This window comes from Mustela erminea, chromosome X (genome assembly GCF_009829155.1).
Source record: "Mustela erminea isolate mMusErm1 chromosome X, mMusErm1.Pri, whole genome shotgun sequence".
NCBI lineage: Eukaryota > Metazoa > Chordata > Mammalia > Carnivora > Mustelidae > Mustela > Mustela erminea.
Window position 1 is genome coordinate 21,402,977 of NC_045635.1, and position 16,898 is coordinate 21,419,874.

The 16,898-nt window shown below is 42.8% G+C and overlaps 1 protein-coding gene, 1 long non-coding RNA gene and 1 other non-coding gene across 5 annotated transcripts in view; 2 read left to right on the forward strand and 1 right to left on the reverse strand.

Moving 5' to 3' along the window:
* Positions 1 to 11,591, reverse strand: part of LOC116583217 — a 31,278-nt gene extending 19,687 nt beyond the window's left edge. For both annotated transcript variants that reach the window (XR_004282654.1, XR_004282653.1), the window contains exons 1-2: positions 11,503 to 11,591; positions 10,975 to 11,116 (exon numbers count right to left, since the gene is read on the reverse strand). This is a non-coding gene — a long non-coding RNA (uncharacterized LOC116583217). The remainder of the gene's footprint in view (positions 1 to 10,974; positions 11,117 to 11,502) is intronic.
* LOC116583207 (melanoma-associated antigen B17-like) overlaps positions 1 to 13,247 on the forward strand; it is a 64,760-nt gene extending 51,513 nt beyond the window's left edge. Inside the window, exons 1-2 of one of the 2 annotated variants that reach the window (XM_032331239.1) lie at positions 11,498 to 11,591; positions 12,217 to 13,247. In XM_032331239.1, the coding sequence (XP_032187130.1) occupies positions 11,503 to 11,591; positions 12,217 to 13,237 (1,110 nt within the window). In that variant the 5' untranslated portion in view covers positions 11,498 to 11,502 and the 3' untranslated portion in view covers positions 13,238 to 13,247. Of the gene's footprint in view, positions 1 to 11,497; positions 11,592 to 12,216 lie in introns of those variants that run through there. The other variant, XM_032331240.1, reaches the window with a different exon arrangement.
* On the forward strand, positions 8,715 to 8,817 carry LOC116583769. The gene has a single exon (XR_004282882.1). It is a non-coding gene; the product is annotated as a U6 spliceosomal RNA (small nuclear RNA).
* Positions 13,248 to 16,898: the final 3,651 nt, after the last annotated feature.

The following is a 16,898-nucleotide window of genomic DNA, read 5'->3' on the forward strand; positions in this document are numbered from 1 at the left end:
TATAATACACTGTCTACAAGAAATCCACCTTAAATGTAAAGACACCGATAGATTAAAGAACGCAAAGAGATGGAAAAAGACATACCACTCTAGTACAAATGAAAGGAAAGCTGGACTAGCCGGTTTTCTTTCAGACAAAGCAGAATTCAGATCAAAGAAAATTATCAGAGAGAACGTGAGGTATTACATAATCACAAAGGAGTCAATTCTCCAAGACAGATTACTGTCTTTAATGGGTATGTACCAAAAAACACCGTGTCGACACACATGAGGGAAACACGGATGAGACAAATACACAATTATAATGAAAAGACTTCAGCACACCTCTCTAAATTATTGACAAATTAGCCAGAAAATTATTAATGGTATAATTAAACTGGATAGCACCATCAATGAAGAAGGTCAACATGACATTTTTAGAAAACATAATGACAGGAGAAAATACATTTTTTTTCCAAGTTCACATAGAACATACATCAAGAAGAACCACATTCTGTGCCATAAAACACCGTCTGATTTAAAGAACAGAAAACATACACGCATACTCTAGGGCCACAGTGGAATTCAACTAGAAATAAACAACAGAAAAAATAGCATAAAGATTTCAAATACGTGGAGATTAAACAACATACTTCTACATAAGAAGACGTTTATTACTATATTGCATTTGGAAATTATAAATTAAAAGAAAGATATACCACTACACCCCTGTTGGGATGGCTCAAATCTAAAACTCCGACAAACCCGAACACTGGAAAGGATGCAGAGCAATGGGACCTCTCAGTGCTGGTGGGAAGGCAAAATATATAGCCACGTGGAAAACCATTTTAACAGAACCGTACAGAAGTAAACCTACTCCTACAACCCAGAAAATGTACTCTGTAGTGTGTACTCACATGAGCTGAAACATTATGTTCAGACAAAAACCTGTACACAGAAGTTTACAGCAGCATTATTTATAAATGCCAAAGAATGAATGCAACCAAGATCTCCTTCAACAGCTGAGTACATAGACTGTGGTACATCCAAACAATGGAACATAATTCAATTATATAAAAAATGAAGTTTCAAGCTATGAAAAGACCTGGAGGAACTAAATGCGTACTGCTAATTTAAAGCAGCATATATGAAAAGATTATATACCCTCTTTTTTTTTTAAACTGTTCCTTATTTTCTTTTTAAATTTAATTTTATTTTTTCAGTGTTCCAAGATTCACTGTTTATGCACCACACCCAGTGCTCCATGCAATCCGTGCCCTCCATAATACCCACCACCAGGCTCACCCATCCCCCTACTCCCTTCCCCTCCGAAACTCTCAGTTTGTTTCTCAAAGTCCACAGTCTCTCAAGGTTCCTCTCCCCCTCCCGATTTCCCCCAATTCACTTCTCCTCCCCACCTCCCAATATCCTCCATGTTATTCCTTATGCTCCACAAGTAAGTGAAACCATATGATAACTGACTCTCTCTCTGCTTGACTTATTTCACTCAGCATAATCTCTTCCAGTCCCATCCATGTTGATACAAAAGTTGGGTATTCATCCTTTCTGATGGAGGCATAATACTCCATAGTGTATATGGACCACATCTTCCTTATCCATTCGTCCGTTGAAGGGCATCTTGGTTCTTTCCACAGTTTGGCAATTGTGGACATTACTGCTCTGAACATTGGGGTACAGATGGCCCTTCTTTTCACTACATCTGTATCTTTGGGGTAAATACTCAGTAGGGCAATTGCAGGGTCATAGGGTAGCTCTATTTTTAATTTCTTAAGGAATCTCCACACTGTTTTCCAAAGTGGCTGCACCAACTTGCATTACATATGCTCTTATTTTAAATATGTGCCATTCTGGAAAAATGTAAAACTCCAGAGACAGGAGAAAAGATTAGGAATTCAGGGGGATGGAGGGAGGGTGCCTCCGTGGAGCACAGGGGATTTTTCATGCAGCAGAACCACTTTCTGTAATACTATAATGATGGATACATGTCATTATACATTAGTCAAAACCCATTGAACGTACAATGCAAAGAATGAACCCTAATGTATGCTATCTACTTTAGTTACTAATAATATACTAATAAGCCAATATTGGCTTATTAGTTGTAACGAACACAATAAATGAATGCAAGATAAGATGTAAATAATAGCAGAAACTGTGTGTAAGGGGATGAAAGGGTGTTTGGGAACTCACTGTACTTTCTGCCCAATTTTTCTATAGATCTGAAAGAGCATAAAAAAATAAAGTTTCTGAATAAATAAATATCCCCTTGGAGCTATATATTTCGAGTAGTTTTTGTTTTCCTGAATTATCTGAATGTTGCAGTTGGCCAATTATTTTTATTGACTTTCTCAGGTGAAACCTCACTTTCTCTTCTGGGAGGAAAAAAAAAAAAGGCAACTCTCTTACTAGTGGTTAAGTTTGCTCAAATTTCTTCTATCATTAAGTAAAATGAAAACAAAGCAAAATACCCCCATGAACTCTGGAACTTGAAACCTCCTCTAAACAACTCTATTTCGGTCTAGTACTTCTATGCATAAACACACACACAGATGTTCAAAAAATCATAAAAGCATTGAGAGATACACTCAACTTGTAAAAACTGAGCACCACACATTCTATTGCTCAAACAGCCCAAGGGGGTACGTACAGGGATATTTACTACATTAATCAGATTTATTACAAACACGTTTAAAACATCCAAACAATTCAAGAAGCTAGAGAAAGAACAGCGTATTAAAGACAAAGAAGCAAAGGAAGGAAACAATACAGATGAATGCAAAAGTGGTCAATTAAAAGACAGTAGAGCCAGCTAAAGAAAGCCCGTTCTTTAAAAGGATTTATATAACAATTTTTATAAGTATTATAAGCACAAATGAAAGAAGCACTTATACATGATAATAGGTAAATAAAACTGGACAAAATTTAGGTGGAGTAGAGACACGACAATGATAAAATAACACTGTAGGTATTACCAATATCTCAAGATGAGTGATGGGCAATGAAGAAGTTTTACCTAACAAAGAATTTCAGATACAAAACTCAGGAATTTTGGAATTAGAAAATGACCATCCTGCTGCCTCTAATGGACCCAATGGATAAAGATGACTGCCAACATTACCACAAAGGAGGGCGCCTGGGTGGCTCAGTGGGTTAAGCCGCTGTCTTCGGCTCAGGTCATGATCTCAGGGTCCTGGGATTGAGCCCCGCATCAGGTTCTCTGCTCAGCAGGGAGCCTGCTTCCTCCTCTCTCTCTCTCTCTGCCTGCCTCTCTGCCTACTTGTGATCTCTCTCTGTCAAATAAACAAATAAAAAATCTTTAAAAAAAAAAAAATTACCACAAAGGAGACAACAGACATCATGGACATCCTAATAGAAGAGCACATTTTTACCCCTGTAGTACATTTGCAAACACCTAAACCTTAATAGGAACAGGATTCTACCCATGAAAATTGAGGATTGCTATTGACTAAAATCACGTAACTGGATTCATCATTCTAGTCTCCATACTCTTGTATACATTTGAGAATTTTTATAATACAAGGGCTCTATTTAAATATCCTGCCTTTAATATGAAATGTGATGTGGGGAGCCTGGGTGGCACGGTCAGTTAAGTGTCTGACTCTTGGTTTCGGCTCAGGTCATGATCTCAGTGTCATGAGACTGAGCCCCGCATTGGGCTCCCCACTCAGTGTGGAGTCTGCTTGAAATTCTCTTTCTGGGACGCCTGGGTGGCTCAGCGGGTTAAAGCCTCTGCCTTCGGCTCAGGTCATGATCCCAGGGTCCTGGCATCGAGCCTCACATCGGGCTCTCTGCTAGGCAGGGAGCCTGCTTCCTCCTCTCTCTCTGCCTGCCTCTCTGCCTACTTGTGATCTCTGTCTGTCAAATAAATAAATAAAATCTTTAAAAAAAAAAAGAAATTCTCTTTCCCTCTCCCTCTTGCCCCTCTTTCTTATGTTCTCTCTCTCTCTCTCTCTCTCTCAAAATATACAAATAAATCTTGAAAAAAAAAAGTTATGTACAGGCAGCTCTCATTTTATGGGAATTCTCAGATCATTATATTTTCTACTAAATGAAGGTTTGTGGCAACTCTGTGTAAAGCAAGACTATCAGTGACATTTTTTTAATGCAATTTCCTCACTTAGTATTTCTTTTTTTTTTTTTAAGATTTTATTTATTTGACACAGAGAAAGAGCGAGAGCACAAGAAGGCAGAGAGGCAGGCAGAGAGAGAGGGGGAAGCAAGCTCCCTGCTGAGCAGAGAGCCCGATGCAGGACTCAATCCCAGGACCCTGGGATCATGACCTGAACGGAAGGCAGAGGCTTAACCCACTGAGCCACCCAGGTGCCCCCTCACTTTGTATTTCTGTTATATTTTGATAATTCTCCCAATATTTCAAATTTTTCATTATTATTATATGTGTTATGGTTATATATGATCAATGATCTCTGCTATAACTACTGTAATTGTTTTGAGGTGCCAAGAATCACACCCAGAAGATGGCAAACTTAATCAATGCTTAGGTGTGCTCTGACTCTCCCACTGACCAGTCGTTCCCACCATGTCTCCCTTTCCTCTAGCTCGCCTATTCTGAAACACAACAATATTGAAATTAGGCCAATTAGTAATCCCACACTGGCTTCTTCGTGTTTAAGTGAAGGGAAGATTTCCATGTCCTTCACTTTAAATTGAAAGCTCGCAATTATTAAGCATAGTGAGAAAAACACGTCAAAAGCCAAGACAGGCTGAAAGCTGAGGTTCTTGCACCAAACAGTCAAATAGTAAATGCAAAGGAAAAGTCCTTGAAGAAAATTAAAAGAACTACTACAATGAGCACACAAATGTGAGACATGGATAAAGTTTCAGTGGTCTGGGTAGAAGATCAAACCTGTCAGAATATACATCCCTAAAGCCAAAACCTAATCCAGAGCAAGGCGCTAAATCTCTTAAATTCTGTGAAGTCTGAGAGAGGTGAGGAGGTCCACAAGAGAAAATCAGAACCTATCAGAAGTTGCCTCATGAGGTTTAAGGAAAGAAGCCATCTCCACAACGTAACAGTAAAACGAAATGCACCAAGTGCTAATGCTAATGTAGAAGCTGCAGTAAGTTATTCCATAGATCTAGCTAAGATAGTTCGTGAAGGTGGCTATACTACACATAGATTTTCAGCGAGAATGAAACATCCTTCTATTGGAAGAAGATGCCATCTACGCTTTTGTCGCTAGAGAGGAGAACTCAAAGCGTGGTTTCAAAGCTTAACTCTCTTCTTAGGGACTAATGCAGCTGGTTGAAACCAAAGCCCATTTCCCATTCCAAAAATCCTAGGACCCTCAAGAATTATGCTGAATGTATTCTGCCTGTGCTCTGTAAATGGAAAAACAAAGCCCGGGTGAGAGGACACCTGTTTATAACATAATTTACTAAACATTTTAAGCCCACTGTTGAGACCTACTGCTCAGAAAAAAGGTTCCTTTCCAAATATTATTGCTCAGTGACAGTGCACCTGGACCCCTGAGAGCTCTGATGGAGATGGACAATGAGATAAACAGTGTTTTCATGCCTGCTAACATAACATCCATTCTGCATTCTGTGGATAAAGGAGTTAATTTCGAATTTTAAGTCTCTGATTTAAGAAATACATGTCATAAGGCTATAACTATCATAGCTAATGGATCCTCTGATGGATCTAAGCAATGCCAACTGAAAACCTTCTGGAAGGAATTTGCCATTCTAGATGCAATTAGGGACATTTAAGATTCATGAAAAATAAAAATATCAATATTAATGGGGGTCTGGAAAAAGTTATTCCAATCTTCATGGATGACTTTGAGGGTTTCAAGATTTCAGGCAGAGGAAGCAATTGCAGATGTGGTAAAAACAGAAGAGGACTAGAATTAAGTGGAGCCTAAAGATACGACTGAATTGCTGTGATCTCATGATAAAGATTGAATGGATGAGGCTTTGCTTCCTGAAGCTGAGCAAATAAAGTAGATTCATGAGATGAAATCTACTGCTGGTGAAGATATTATCGAACAGTGTCAATGCTACAAAGAAACTGTGTGAGAGAAAGAGTCAACCGATGTGGCAAACTTCGTTGTTGTCTTATTTTAAGATATTGCCATAGCCACCACAAACTTTAGAAGCCACAAGCCTGATCAGTCAGCAGTCATCAACATAGAGGCAAGACCTTCCATCAACAAAAAGATTATGACTTGCTGAAAGCCCAGATCATGGGTAGCAATTGTTAGTAATAAGGTACTTTATTATTACAGTATGTACTTTTTAATATTTTTTAAAGATTTATTTGAGAGAGAAAGTGCGTGCGTACAGGGGAGGGGGCAGAAAGTCTTAAGTAGACTCCATGCCCAGCACAAAGCCTGACGTGGGGCTCAAAATCAAACCTCCGAGATTGCAACCTGAGCAGAAACCAAGAGTCTGGTGCCCAACAAACTGAGTCACCCTGGTGCCCCATATTACTATATGCACTCTTTTTTTTTTTTTCCCCCCATTTCAATTACTTATTTGACAGAGAGAGAAATCAACAAGTAGGCAGAGAGGCAGGCAGAGCGGCAGGCAGAGGGGGAAAGGGAAGCAGGATCCCTGCTGAGCAGAGAGCCTGATGCAGGGCTCGATCCTGGGACCCTGAGATCATGACCTGAGCCAAAGGCAGAGGCTTAACCCTCTGAGCCACCCAGGTGTATTGCACAGTGAAAAAATGACAATACAGTGTAAACATAACTTTTTTTTTTTTTTAAAGATTTTATTTATTTATTTGAGAGAGAGTGAGAGAGAGCATGAGCAAGGAGAAAGTCAGAGGGAGAAGCAGAATCCCCGTGGAGCTGGGAGCCTGATGCGGGACTCGATCCCGGGACTCCGGGATCATGAGCTGAGCCGAAGGCAGTCGTCCAACCAACTGAGCCACCCAGGGATGAACTGGGAAAACAAGAAATTCAATGGACTCTCCTTGTCACAATATTTGCTTTATTCTAGCAATCTGGAACCAAAACCACACTATCTCCAAGGTATGCCTCTATACCACAGCTTGTCATGTATCTCTCAGCTCAATGTCTCACCATATAAAGCAGCCAGTCAATTAATCTATCTAATAGGTATTCACTGAGCGCCGATCAAACTCAGGTTTTCTCCAGAAATTATTAAAAACCAATTTCCCCATTTTCCTCACTTCTAGTATAACTCGTATTCTTTGAAAGTTTTTTTTTTGCGTATATGTCACTATCTTTGATGACTATTTAAAATTCACTCACCTTTGAGTATTTACTACAACTTCTTCAGTCCTAGAAGTTATAATTTCAATATGGAAATTACCATCTTCTCACTTTATTTTTAAATGTACTTGTAGTATCCTTCGTTCAAATTACATAAAAGTGACACATATTTTATACTCATACATCACAAATAAAAGTGAGTTTAATGCATTTATAGCTGAAAAGCATTTAGAAATTTCACTTAGTTAATATGTCCCACATAAACAGAACTGTATGAGCATGGGGTTTTCACTAAGCTATTTTTAAATTAAGGTATGTACACTGTATTTTTATTTTTTTAGACATAATGCTTTTGTACAAGTAATAGACTATAATACAGTGTGCATATAACTTTTAGATGCATTGGGAACCAAAAAATTCATGTGACATGCTTTAATGCAATATGTACTAGCTTTATTATGGTAGTATGGAACTGAACCTGCAATATCTTTGAGATATGCCTGCAAAATGGAGCATTTTATCAAAATACTGTGAAATTAAATAAAGGAAAACTCATCTACAATGGAGGCAGAAGGCCAGAAAAAGGAGCTCTCATAATTTACCACTTGTCTTCAACTGTAGACAAGTAGAAAAGTATTCCCAATAGGAAGAAGCTCATAATACTTCACTACAAGAGCAGGAGGAAAAAAAGATTTTTTTCCTTGCCCAGGAACAGCCCAACCAGTGAGAGACTCTCACAACTTAGCCAATGAAAAGCCATTTCAAACTCCAAGTTTACTCCAATGGACTTTAAAAGAGCTCCCCCAACTCTTCCTTCCAGCTATAAAAGACTATTCCTCTCCATTGTTCTTGGACTTCACTATGGTTGTGCCTAATCTCCAAGTCCCAAACTGAAATTCTCTGCTATTCCCAGATAAACCCATCTTCCTGGTAAAATAACTGGATGCTTAGTTTTAAGGTTAAAGTAATATAAATAAGGAACTAAGCCCACAGAGAGACAGACATCTTCAATCAACAAAATTAGAAATTGAAACAGCAGTTTAACCCAGGCAACATCAAAAGACTCCAGGGCCATCCAGGCCTTTGGGCTTCTTACACAAAATGATAAAGGAAAAAGTAATCACCACCTCATGTAAATTTTTTTAAATTATACAAAAACTCAGGAGTATTCAACCATTAAAAAATAGGCTACCTCTTTTTGATACAAAGACCAGGTGAGAATTCCTCAATAAAATAACACTAAAGCCAAGCTCACTTCATAGAGAAAAATATCCTAAATAAATTCATAATATTTCCAATATAGCAGTGAATTAACATTAGAAAATGCATTCCAAATGGAAATCACTATCATAGCAAAAAAAAAAAAAAAAGAGGGGAAAAGGATGGGACTGTGTGCAAGGGTAAAGAAAAAGCTTTTGACAAAATAAATAAATAACACTTGCTGATGATAATAAGTTTTGGCAAGCTTGCATTACAAAAGAATTTCCATGCTTGCTTTGGCACCAAATACAGTAACATTGGAACAATGCAGAGAAGACTAGCATGGCCCCTGTGCAAGGATGACATGCAAATTTGTTAAGCATTCCATATTGGAAAAAAAAATAAAAAGAGAGAAAGAAAGAAAGATTGATTTCCATTTTCTAAAATCTATAATGAATATACTAAACAGGAACTACTGCAAATATATCTAATAGGTTTGACAAGAAAACAAAGACATATGATATCAAATCCACTGTCTACAACTGGATGAAAATACATACACAGTACACAACTATTAGGCAAAACTATGAATACCAAAGTAAATAAAAGGAAAGAATAATGAAAAGAAAGAGGTAAAAATGGTGGCAACATGATATCTTAATTAAAAAGTTCCAAGTAATTGGTACAGAAATTATTAAGACCATAAACAACTTCAGAAAGATGTTGTATAAAAAAATCAACACAGCAAATTAAGGAATCTGATAAAACAAAATCACTAACAAATTACAACATGTAATGGAAAATATATTACTGAAAACAATAATATCCAATATATACTTAATACAAAACCAAAAAGACATCTACAGTTTCTTTAGGAGATAACTACAAAAACATACTGATAGGCTAACACAAATCAAAACCACAATAAGATACCACCTTACATCAGTCAGAATGGATAAAATTAACAACACAGGAAACAACAGGTAGTGGTGAGGATGCAGAGAAAGGAGAACCCTCTTACACTGTTGGTGGGAATGCAAACAGATGCAAACATGCTGGAAAATAGTATGGCAGTTCCTCAAAGAGTTAAAAATAGAACTACCCTACAACCTGACCCTTATCCAAAGGATACAAGAATATTGATTTGAAGTGCCAGCAACATCCACAATAGCCAAAATATGGAAAGAGCCCAGATGTCTACCAACAGACAAATGGGTAAAGAAGTGGTGGTGTATATATATATATATATATATATATATATATATATACAGTGGAATATTATTCAGGCATCAGAATGAAATCTTGCCACTTGCAAGGACGTGACTGGAACTAGAGTGCATTATGCTAAGTGAAATATGTTAGAGAAACACAAATACCATATGATTTCACTCATATGTGGAATTCAAGAAACAAAACAGATGAACATAGGGGAAGGGAAGAAAAAATAAAAGAAGATGAAAATAGAGAGCGAGACAAACCATGAGAGGATCTTAACACAGGACGCAAACTGATGGTTGCTGGAGGGGAGGGAGGTGGGTAGGGGAATGGGCATTAAGAAGGTCACATGATGCGGGGCACCTGGGTGGCTCAGTGGGTTAAGCCGCTGCCTTCGGTTCAGGTCATGATCTCAGGGTCCTGGGATCTAGTCCCGCATCGGGCACTCTGCTCAGTGGGGAGCCTGCTTCCTCCTCTCTCTGCCTGCCTCTATGCCTGCTTGTGATCTCTCTCTGTCGAATAAATAAATAAAATCTTAAAAAAAAAAAAAAGTCACATGATGGAATGAGCACTGGGTGTTATATGCAACTGATGAATCACTACACTCTACCTCTGACACTAATAATGTATTGTACGTTAAACTGAATTTAAATGAAAAAAAAATACACTAATAATACATTGTACGTTAAACTGAATTTAAATGAAAAAAAAATTTAAAAACTCACTGAAAGGGACACCTGGGTGGTACAGTCGGTTAAGCATCTGTCTTCGGCTCAGGTCAGGATCCCAGGATCTTGGGATGGAGGCCTTCCTTCATCGGGCTCCCTGCTCAGAGAGAAGACTGCTTCTCCCTCTCCCACTCGCCCTGCTAGTGTTCCTTCTCTCGCTGTGTCTCTGTCAAATAAATAAATAAAATCTTTAAAAAAAACGTATGGGTTGTTTGTAGCAGTGTGACTCTGCAAGCTGTGCTAATAACCAATTGAAAATTTGCCATTGATAGTGGACTGGGCTTTGTTAACATCTCAATAGAACAAAAGGTACAAGGTACAAACTAAAAGAGACTAGCAAGTATCACAATAATTATACACAAGGATGGAAATTCATTCCAGAACCTTGGAGCAATGAGAATGATGTCAACTAAAAGAAGCCCCAGGAAGGTGGTCAGGTTAAGGAGCACCCCACTTTCCCATGAGATTTCTAAGGGCCTTGATGGGGGTATGGGGAGGTATGAAGTGAGAAAAGGAAGGAACTCCAGACCTGCTAACTCTCTGCAAGTTCCCTGAATGAAACCTGAAGGGCTCATCCACCCAGAAAAGGGATCCCACGGGATTCTTACCCTATGACAGCCACGTCTGGGAAGCCTCAGGCAGGAGCTGTGTGATGAGGTATACCTTGAATTCCTATCAGAAGGCTCACAGATTTGAAGTCTTCAGTGTGAAGAGTTGGCCTTAGGACAGCTGATTGGAGGAGCCAAGGACCTTTTAGGAATGTAGTGAGACACTGAGCGAGTAAAGAGGTATGCACCCCCCACATAAGTGGGGCCCAAGAGTCCCACATGTGGAGGGCTCCAACACCGCAGCTAAGATTAGGCACCCAAATACTTCCTAATGGAGGTAGGGAACAGAATGTGACCCTTCCTTGGTCTAAGAACAAAAGGCTGAGAAGAGTCAGTGAAAGCCCGTGTGTGAGCACTGTGAGACTCCTCCCCCTACAATGCAGCACACCACACACTACCTCCATCACTCCCTACTCCGCCCACAGAGCCCCGCCCACAGAGCCCCATCCACAGAGCCCCGCCCACAGAGCCCCACCCACAGAGCCCCGCCCCCACCTCCCAGGGTCCTCCTCCGGGGCCCAGACCCACATGACCGGAAGTGGACCTCCTGGCCCTCGAGAACTTCCTCCGGACCACGCCGTGGGTAGTGAGGCCTTGTCGGAAACCTCCTGCCTAGGGTGAGCCCGAACTGGGGACCTGTATACTGTTAGGGGTTGAGGTGCGAGGAGTCCTGGGTTACAACTTTGGGGATACACCTTCGACAACCCCCCAGCCCCAAATCCCCCGGAAAGAGAGGTCCAATAGGCCCTGTCCGCTCCGCCCCTGCTCTCGGGGCTCGGAGGCCCCAACATGGCGGTTAAGCCCCAGGTCCCTTCGCTTATCTTGCGGGGTCTCGGGGATTGCAGGCCTTGTCCCGGGACTGCCAGACTCTGGCTCAGCTCAGCACAGGCAGGGACCCCCAGGCCTACTGGCGGGAAGGAGATGGCCTTTGTGACGATTGGGGGGAATCCATACCCCAGAACAGAGGCCACGCGGAGTCCCCAGTCCTGGCCTTGGCCTTGGCCTAAGAGGGTCCGGGCTGGTCAGGAACACTGCGGTCACCCTGGTAACGCCCAGGCAGGGCTGGCTGGCTGGGGCCCAAGGCATACACCACCTTCCTCTTCAGGGCCCAGGCTGACCAGGGTAACAGGAGCCCTGTGGGGTCCTATTGCAGTGCCCTGAGGGACCCTGCAGGGGCGGCCGTGGGCAAAGCCAGGGTGGGATCTCTCCGCTGAAGGGGCCTCCCCCATCCCTCCTCTCCAGTTGCCCTCGCTGCCTGCCAACCCTGACCAGTGTCGCCATGCCTCGGCGCCAGAAGAACAAGGCCCGTGTCCGGGAGAAACGCCACCAGGGCCGCGGTGAGGCTCAGGGTGTCGGGGGTGCTCCTGCTGCTGTAGCAGCAGCAGCAGAGGAGGAACCCCCCCGCGCTCCCCCGGGCTCCCCAGAGGAGGCGGGTCCATCTTCACCATCCGAAGGTGGACCCGTCCCTGGGTCTCCTGGTGCAGGGTCCCCAGGCCTGCCAGGCAGCCAGGGCGCCGAGAACCCGGCCGCGGCTGCGGCCCCGGCCGCCCCTCTGGCCATTCGCAAAACGCCCCTGATTCGCAAGGCCAGCATGCTGGTGCAGTTCCTGCTGGAGAAGCACAGCTCCGGGGAGCCCCTGATGCGCGCGGCGCTGCTGAAGATCATCGGCAGGAAATACCGCGAGCACTTCCCCGAGATCTTCAGGCTCACCTCCCAGCGCATGGAGCTGGTCTTCGGCCTGGAGGTCCGGGAGGCCGACGACCGCGGCCAGTCCTACACGCTGGTCAGCAAGCTGGCCCAACCGGGCGAGGGCACCCTGGGCGGCGGCAGCAAGGGGCTGCCCAAGTCCGGCCTCCTGATGGCGCTCCTGGGCGTGATCTTCATGAAGGGCAACCGCGCCAGCGAGGAGGAGGTCTGGGAGTTCCTCAACGTGCTGGGCGTGCAGGAGGGCAAGAGGCACCTGGTCTTCGGTGAGCCGCGCAAGCTCATCACCCGAGACCTGGTGCGCCAGGGCTACCTGGAGTACCGCCCGGTGCCCTCCAGCGACCCTCTGCGCCACGAGTTCCTGTGGGGCCCGAAGGCCCGCGCGGAGACCAGCAAGATGCAGGTGCTGCAGGTCCTGGCCAAGATCAACGACACGGTGCCCAGCTCTTACCCCCAGCTGTACGAGGAGGCTCTGCTAGACGAGGAGGAGCGCGTGGGGGCCAGACCCCAGGCCAGGGGGCCTGCCACGAAGGGGGCCCGTAGCAGGCGCCGCGTCTAGTCAGGCAGTCGGGGCGGCTGCTTTTCCCTGGGGTGGAAGAGGGCACCTTTCCAGTAGTGCAGAGCCCTAGGGATCGGAGGGAAAAAAAGCATAGATGTTCCTCCTGTTTGTTCTAAACTGTTAGCTTCTATAAGCATACATAGTTATACTTATTTAGGTGTTCTCGAATTTTTTTTTTCTTTTAATAGTTCATTTAGCTCTAGAATATAAACTTAAGAATGGCATGGATCTCATTTATTGCTGTCTCACAAGGGAGAGTTATAGGTTTGGTATATGAAAAAGAAAGTCACAAACCATCTATACTATATGTATGATCCAAAAGCAGATAACAAGGGCATTGTTTTTTTTTTTTTTTTTTTTTCTGTTGCACATAAGTAATCTGTAGGTCTATTTTTTCTTTAAGTGTTCAAATGTTGTTCATTTTAATTGAATATTTTGCATCTGAATCTAAGTTTATTAATGCCATAGATAACACATTTATTACTATTCAGGTTTAAAAGTAAGAGATTTATTTTTGTAAACAAGCTGAAAAACCTATAGTATTTTCTTTTTGCTACAGAGCAAGGTAACATGTTACTGGAATTGGGTTTTTCATGGGAATGTGAAAGAACATCATAAGAAAATACTTGGGATCAAAAATTGGTGACACATAAGTAACCATTCTCTTTGTCTTACTTTTAAAGCTAAATAATATATACCTGGATATGCATAGCTTATTCAAAAAGTGTGATAAATTAAATCAAATAAATTAAACTTCTGGCTCATTCCCTTTTTTCCTCTAGCATTAATTGATTACCTGCTCTTTGGAAAACTCCCTAAAAGCACCAGGATGGTTAAGAAAAATAAGACTGGCCCATGGCACATAGAATTGTAGACTTTAGGGGCACCTGGGTGGCTCAGTGGGTTAAGCCTCTGCCTTCGGCTCAGGTCATGATCTCAGGGTCCTGGAATCGAGCCCAGGGTCGGGCTCTCTGCTCGGCTGGGAGCCTGCTTCCCATTCTCTCTGTGCCTGCCTCTCTGCCTACCTGTGATCTCTCTCTCTGTCAAATAAATTTTAAAAAGAAAAAAAAAAGAATTGTAGACTTTAGCAGTAGTCAGCATATAATGAGGATGGTAAGATACATTCTAAGAAATAAATAAATGACAAGTAAAAAAAGAGGTGCACAAGGGGGGGGGGTCCTAGATGAGAACAGTATGGTGTAAATTACCTGATCAAGGCTGTGCTGGCCTGGGCAAAGTGCCAGTCCCTTGAGGGGGAGGTCTTTCTAAGCCAAGGTGTGCAGTGGGCTGGATGTGGCTGTGGGAGCACCTGGCAGGACGGGACCAGGTCCTCAGTCAGTGGTTCCACATTGAGAGACTAGGCCTAGAATGGAAAAGATTTTCACAGTTACTTTGGGATTGTGACAAAACCACTGACAGTCCCTGGCTGGGGCCGGAATGGGAGGGGTCCTGTATGCTTGCTCCAGTGCAGGTAAGCCAGTGCACAAATGTGTTCTAGGCATAGTGTCCAGAGGGTTTCTGAGTAATCAGAGTAATACTCCATTGAAGTGAGATTCCAGAAGCCCCTGGACTTTACCACTTATCACGGGGTAAGTAAAAGCTCTTACTCCATTAAAAGGGCATTTTAACTAAGTTTTTTTTAGTATAAATTGTCAAACCCTTAAGGGAGGGGCCAAATTTTAGTGGCGATAAAATGAATGAAAATAGGGGGTGGTTTGGATGGAAATGGACCCAGGAGGGAAGTTGTTGATCCTCGGCACAAATAGCAACTTACAGTTGCATCCACCTGGAGAAGACAACCCCAAACCCATATTAAAGAATAGATGCTTTGATGGGCAAATACTATTGAGTTTTATTTGTCCAGGAGCATTTTGTGGATTTCGATTTCTGTATTGTTTGGAGTTCCATATTCTCTAATTCAAGCTGGAAATAAAATTCTGTGAGGAAACAATGTCACCATCTGGGGTCAAAATCATCTTAGTAATAACTGCCATTCATTAAAAGTACCAAACTTAGGGGCGCCTAGGTGACTGACTGTTGGCTAAGCGGCTGACTTCAGCTCAGGTTATGATCTCAGGGCCTTGGAATGAAGCCCTGAGTCCGGCTTCACACTCAGTGGGGAGTCTGCTTTTCCCTCTCCTTCTCCCTCTGACCTTCCCCCTGCTCATAATCTCTCTTTCAAATAAATAAAATCTTAAAAATAAATAAATAAAAATACTGAACTTTGCCCAACACTGTGCCAGGTGGGCAACACTGAGGTGGGTTAAACACATCAAATGTAGGTCTGTTGTCCTACCTGATAAACATTATTGGACTCACTTTTCAGCTGAAGAACTTAGAATATTCTCAAATTTAAGGCGGGAAAGTAACTCTGCTGGCCTAGACCCTGGCTCTGGATTCCTCTAGAGCCCACATTGCCACTCTTCCCAGGGTGAGGCACACCTGTGTCGCTTATTTCATTTTTTTTAGCTCAGTATTCAAAATGTATTTTAGGTGTTAAAAAGCACAACTTCATACCCAAAATACAGTTCTGGAATACACAGCCCAAGGAACAAGCAATAAAAATAGCAAAATCAGGGTGCAGTATGAATAAAGAAAGAGACAGTATTCAGTGACAATTACATTATCAACAAAGGAAATGTCAGTAAACCTCAAAAGATCAGGGACCCACAGTATCATGTGGCTGAGCCCCTTCCTTGTGGAAAGTAAATCTTTTAGAAGTGAAATTATGGAAGGGGCTGAGACTATGATGCGAAGAAGAGAGCAGCTTGCTTTCTGTGAGAGCACACCACCAACCGTGGGCCCCCCTACCTTTCCCAGCTTCTTCATCTCACATCACCCTGGGAATCAACCCAGTCACTGCTAGCTTTGCAGTAGGGAGACTAAGCAAGTGTTTGGAAGGATGAGGTATTTCCCAGGAAGCCTTTCAAAGAAGAGACAGAGGTCAATATGAAAATTCTGAAGAATGAGGACTAAGGAGGCAAACACCCCACAATAACTAGAATCACGGGAAGACTGGCGGGTGACCCCCTTGGCAGAGCCGCCAAGATAAGCATTCCCTCACTCATTTTGGGGTCCTCAGGGCCAAGAGAGCTTTGGTCCACATGGGTGATCTTAGGCTGAAAGAAAGTGGAAATCCAGGGCCTGCTAGGAGTCAAGGTAAGGATCCTAAGAGATCCTAACGGCAAACCCCCACCTGGGTCAGAGAGGGACCCCATGAAGCCTGAATCCTGATATCACACCTGGAAAGGAACAGGCAGGAGTAACTTGTGCAGGCCCTGTGTTTCCACTTTCTTTCAGCCTAAGATCACCCATGTAAACCAAAGCTCTTGTGGCCCTGAGAAACCCTAAACAAGTGAGGGCATGCTTATCTTGGCAGCTCTGCCTTGGCCTCCTGGGTCTGAGAGGGGTCACCGGCCTATCTACCTATGATGCTAGTTACTATGGGGCTCCCATGGTTTAAGGTAAGAGACCGCAGACAAGCAAAGGAAGGAGTCTCAGGTCCTACCAGTAATGAAAAGGAGGATTCTGAGTGAGAACTTAGGGAACCCTTTTCCCTGAGACCTGAGAGAATCACATAGAACCCTGCCTTTGCTAGAAGCCCTTGGATACCTGAGCATTGTTGACATAATGTGACATATTCACTTCCTCCTCTGGTGTC